At 57.9% G+C, this 4,918-nt stretch overlaps 1 protein-coding gene across 1 annotated transcript in view; it reads left to right on the top strand.

The window, feature by feature from the left end:
• The window catches only part of OLFML2B (olfactomedin like 2B), a 44,559-nt gene that overhangs the window by 1,235 nt on the left and 38,406 nt on the right, over window positions 1-4,918 (top strand). Inside the window, exon 2 of the mRNA XM_006142234.3 lies at window positions 2,578-2,841. Within this exon, the coding sequence (XP_006142296.1) occupies window positions 2,578-2,841 (264 nt within the window). The remainder of the gene's footprint in view (window positions 1-2,577; window positions 2,842-4,918) is intronic.

The following is a 4,918-nucleotide window of genomic DNA, read 5'->3' as shown; positions in this document are numbered from 1 at the left end:
GGCGAAGTGGGGGGGGGGGGGGGACAGGCGGGTGTGTTACAGAGAGCACAGGGCAGCCAGGGAAGCTGTTTCACCACATAGCTGGAGACCGCAGGATGTGGGGTGAAGACGGGTGGGATGGATGCAAAGTCCCCCCAACAGAGGGCTGGCGGGGCACAGTGGATGTGCAGGTCAGGCAGACTGTCAGTGGGGCCAAGTGACAGGTGACAGTGGTAGGTTTTGCAAGGAGGTGTCTGTTACAGAGAGCACAGGGCAGCCAGGGAAGCTGTTTCACCACATAGCTGGAGACCGCAGGATGTGGGGTGAAGACGGGTGGGATGGATGCAAAGTCCCCCCAACAGAGGGCTGGCGGGGCACAGTGGATGTGCAGGTCAGGCAGACTGTCAGTGGGGCCAAGTGACAGGTGACAGTGGTAGGTTTTGCAAGGAGGTGTCACTGTCTGTTCTGATGCAGTCCTCAGAACACCCTGGGACCTGTTCCACAGATAGACCTTAAAAGGCTGGAGAGGGCCAGAAGGGGTCGAGCCCGGCCTCAGACAGCCCTCAGCCCAGATCTCAGGACCACAGGGCCAGGTCTCTCTGGACTGTCTATCTCATGCTCTCCAGAGCTCGCCTCTCCTTCCTGAAGACAGCGATGAGCCCTATGTTAAGATTGACCGAACACAAGCCTCTCCTCTCTTCCAGTAGTGACACTGGTGTGTGCCCCACGCACACCCGTGACCTCGCACTGGCCCTTAAACTGAAAAGATAAAAATCCCTCATGTGGGCTCCGGAGGAGCACCATCGACAAAGGGTTCCTGAAACTTGAGCCTCCTGGGAGGGAGAGATCCACCCAGGGTCCCCAGAGCAGGGCCGTGGAGGCATGTAGGCCGGTCTCAGAGCGGGCAGCCGGGGTTTGCTAGCTGCCACTCCAGTCACCCTGAACTGCACCTCCTCTGCCACGGATCCAGTCTGCATTTGACAACGGCCCTAAAGCAAATATTAGTATTAGAGGAAACCCAACCTTGGCAAGAAAAACATTACAAGCCTCCTTCCCCCCAGACAGCATCCCACGGAATATTCCACTCGGACGAGCTCAGTGCCTGCCTGTCTGCCGGCCTCTGGAGTCAGACGAGGGGTCTGAGAAGGGAGCCCTCGCTCTGGGGAGGTGGGGCCTGTTGGACAGGAGCTGGGAGGAAGCTGGGGGAGCCTTTCTCAGCAGGTGCCCAGGGCAGGGGGTGATGTCCAGAAAGGCTGACCGTGGGTGTTCCCCTCTGTGTGTGTATGTGTGGGGGTCTGGCAGGAGCGAGTGCTCACAGGAGGTGTTTAACGCCGAAGCAGCAAGCACTACCGGTTTGCTCTCCTGGGTTTGGCCTGGGTTCGGGTTCAGAAGCTGTTCTAGGAACTAAATGAACCCTTAGGCTGGGTAAACCTTACTAACTGGTGGACCTGTTTCTCTCCTCCCAGCTCCCTTTCTCCAAATCTAATCCATCCTCTGAAGCCCAGATCAAATACCACTTCCTCCAGGAAGCCTTCCCTGGTCCCCAGTGGGAGCCACTCTTAGCTCCTGCTTTATCGTTGCCTCCTCAGGGCATGTCTCACTCTATCCTATGGCTGGTAGGTGTGGGCTCCCTGCACGGCCACCCTTGAGAGCAGGCTCTGTGGCGTCTCCTCTCACAGCACCTCCTGCAGCCCAGAGGGGAGTAAGTGCCAAATGAGTCAAGAGGGCCAGGCAGGAACAAGCAGTAATGGGAATGGACCCGCATGGGAAGGGGCCTGGGTTTGTGTCCTAGGACTCCCTGAGCACACCAGGCGCGTGTGTACCTGGGATCTGGGCCAGCTGGGCTGGGTGTAGATTGTGGCATGGAGACTCTGATAGGTATGCTTGTCTCTCTGTCTCTGTCTCTCTCTCATGGAAGAAATAAATGAGTAAATAAAAAATAAAAAATGAGAGGCTAGCAGACAGCATGGTGGTTGAGGCAGTGGACTCCCACGTGGCCAGCTACGGTTCAAGTTCAGTCCCAGGGGCATGAAAAATCACGCCAGGTGTGTGTGCATGTGTGTGTGTGTGTGTGTGCACGCCCAGAACCCTGAGAGGAGAATAGAGGAGAAGGGATTGCAGCATGGCCATCACTTTGATTTCTCACTGTCCCTCTCTCTGTCTATTTCTCTGTCTCTTTGGTGTGTGGACATGCCCTATGACAAAAACATGAAGAAGAAAAAGAATGGGTAAAGAGAGAAGCCAGGAGTCCTCACACCTGAATACCAACCTTCCAATCCTCCCTTCAACCCCTTCTTTTCCTCTTTGGTCTAAACCTGGATTCTAGCTGAAAGCATGGGTTCTGGGGGAAAGGGTGGGACTCATCTTTTCCTTCAGATGACGGAAGGCTCAGGCCCCCTGAGAAACGCAGAGGGCTGAACTCCGAGCCTGCAAGGAGGCGAGCCAGTCAGTTGCGCTGCGATGACCTGTCCTCTCCATGGCTCTGAGCCGCCTGAGGTCTCGGGCTAGCGCAGGCGTGCAGTAGAGACGGAGAGCCTCCGCCAGGGCCGAGTGTGGCCTGCGTCTCCGAATCCCCGCCCCGTTCTCTTTCTTGCCCAGCTGCTGGGGGACTATGACAAGGTCAAGGCCGTGTCCGAGGGCTCTGACTGTCAGTGCAAGTGTGTGGTGAGACCCCTGGGCCGAGACGCCTGCCAGAGGATCAACGCCGGGGCCTACGGGAAGGACGACTTCTACACGGTGGAGACCATCACGTCCGGCTCGTCCTGCAAGTGTGCCTGCGTCGCGCCCCCGTCCGCCCTCAACCCCTGCGAGGGGGACTTCCGGCTCCAGAAGCTGCGGGAGGCAGACAGCCAAGACTTGAAGGTAAGGCCCGGTGTGGGGTGATGGCACCGGCGAGAGGACTCTACAGGGACCCACGAGTCCAGCAGGGACATGGCTGGCATTGTAGGTCCCTTCAAGGAGCCTGGGCCCTGTCCCCGGAGTCCTGCATGGATCCGAGGCTGAGGCTTTGACATGCCAGTCATTTCCAGCCCTGTGTCTGAGAGCACAGTGCTGCTCCTGATGGAGCCAGGGAGGCCAGGCCTGGGAGCAGCTGCCAGGCCAGCTGGCTGGAGAACTCGGCAGTCTCCAGGCCGATGTTTAACGCCGAAGCAGCAAGCACTACCGGTTTGCTCTCCTGGGTTTGGCCTGGGTTCGGGTTCAGAAGCTGTTCTAGGAACTAAATGAACCCTTAGGCTGGGTAAACCTTACTAACTGGTGGACCTGTTTCTCTCCTCCCAGCTCCCTTTCTCCAAATCTAATCCATCCTCTGAAGCCCAGATCAAATACCACTTCCTCCAGGAAGCCTTCCCTGGTCCCCAGTGGGAGCCACTCTTAGCTCCTGCTTTATCGTTGCCTCCTCAGGGCATGTCTCACTCTATCCTATGGCTGGGGGGGGGGGGGGTCCTCCCCGGCCACCCTTGAGAGCAGGCTCTGTGGCGTCTCCTCTCACAGCACCTCCTGCAGCCCAGAGGGGAGTAAGTGCCAAATGAGTCAAGAGGGCCAGGCAGGAACAAGCAGTAATGGGAATGGACCCGCATGGGAAGGGGCCTGGGTTTGTGTCCTAGGACTCCCTGAGCACACCAGGCGCGTGTGTACCTGGGATCTGGGCCAGCTGGGCTGGGTGTAGATTGTGGCATGGAGACTCTGATAGGTATGCTTGTCTCTCTGTCTCTGTCTCTCTCTCATGGAAGAAATAAATGAGTAAATAAAAAATAAAAAATGAGAGGCTAGCAGACAGCATGGTGGTTGAGGCAGTGGACTCCCACGTGGCCAGCTAAGGTTCAAGGTCAGCATGAAAAATCACGCCAGGTGTGTGTGCATGTGTGTGTGTGTGTGTGTGCACGCCCAGAACCCTGAGAGGAGAATAGAGGAGAAGGGATTGCAGCATGGCCATCACTTTGATTTCTCACTGTCCCTCTCTCTGTCTATTTCTCTGTCTCTTTGGTGTGTGGACATGCCCTATGACAAAAACATGAAGAAGAAAAAGAATGGGTAAAGAGAGAAGCCAGGAGTCCTCACACCTGAATACCAACCTTCCAATCCTCCCTTCAACCCCTTCTTTTCCTCTTTGGTCTAAACCTGGATTCTAGCTGAAAGCATGGGTTCTGGGGGAAAGGGTGGGACTCATCTTTTCCTTCAGATGACGGAAGGCTCAGGCCCCCTGAGAAACGCAGAGGGCTGAACTCCGAGCCTGCAAGGAGGCGAGCCAGTCAGTTGCGCTGCGATGACCTGTCCTCTCCATGGCTCTGAGCCGCCTGAGGTCTCGGGCTAGCGCAGGCGTGCAGTAGAGACGGAGAGCCTCCGCCAGGGCCGAGTGTGGCCTGCGTCTCCGAATCCCCGCCCCGTTCTCTTTCTTGCCCAGCTGCTGGGGGACTATGACAAGGTCAAGGCCGTGTCCGAGGGCTCTGACTGTCAGTGCAAGTGTGTGGTGAGACCCCTGGGCCGAGACGCCTGCCAGAGGATCAACGCCGGGGCCTACGGGAAGGACGACTTCTACACGGTGGAGACCATCACGTCCGGCTCGTCCTGCAAGTGTGCCTGCGTCGCGCCCCCGTCCGCCCTCAACCCCTGCGAGGGGGACTTCCGGCTCCAGAAGCTGCGGGAGGCAGACAGCCAAGACTTGAAGGTAAGGCCCGGTGTGGGGTGATGGCACCGGCGAGAGGACTCTACAGGGACCCACGAGTCCAGCAGGGACATGGCTGGCATTGTAGGTCCCTTCAAGGAGCCTGGGCCCTGTCCCCGGAGTCCTGCATGGATCCGAGGCTGAGGCTTTGACATGCCAGTCATTTCCAGCCCTGTGTCTGAGAGCACAGTGCTGCTCCTGATGGAGCCAGGGAGGCCAGGCCTGGGAGCAGCTGCCAGGCCAGCTGGCTGGAGAGCTCGGCAGTCTCCAGGCCGA

The sequence above is a fragment of the Tupaia chinensis genome, unplaced genomic scaffold (genome assembly GCF_000334495.1).
Source record: "Tupaia chinensis unplaced genomic scaffold, TupChi_1.0 Scaffold000070_1, whole genome shotgun sequence".
Classification (NCBI taxonomy): domain Eukaryota; kingdom Metazoa; phylum Chordata; class Mammalia; order Scandentia; family Tupaiidae; genus Tupaia; species Tupaia belangeri.
The sequence above is the reverse complement of the archived record's forward strand: the minus strand, read 5'-3'. Positions and strand labels throughout refer to the sequence as shown.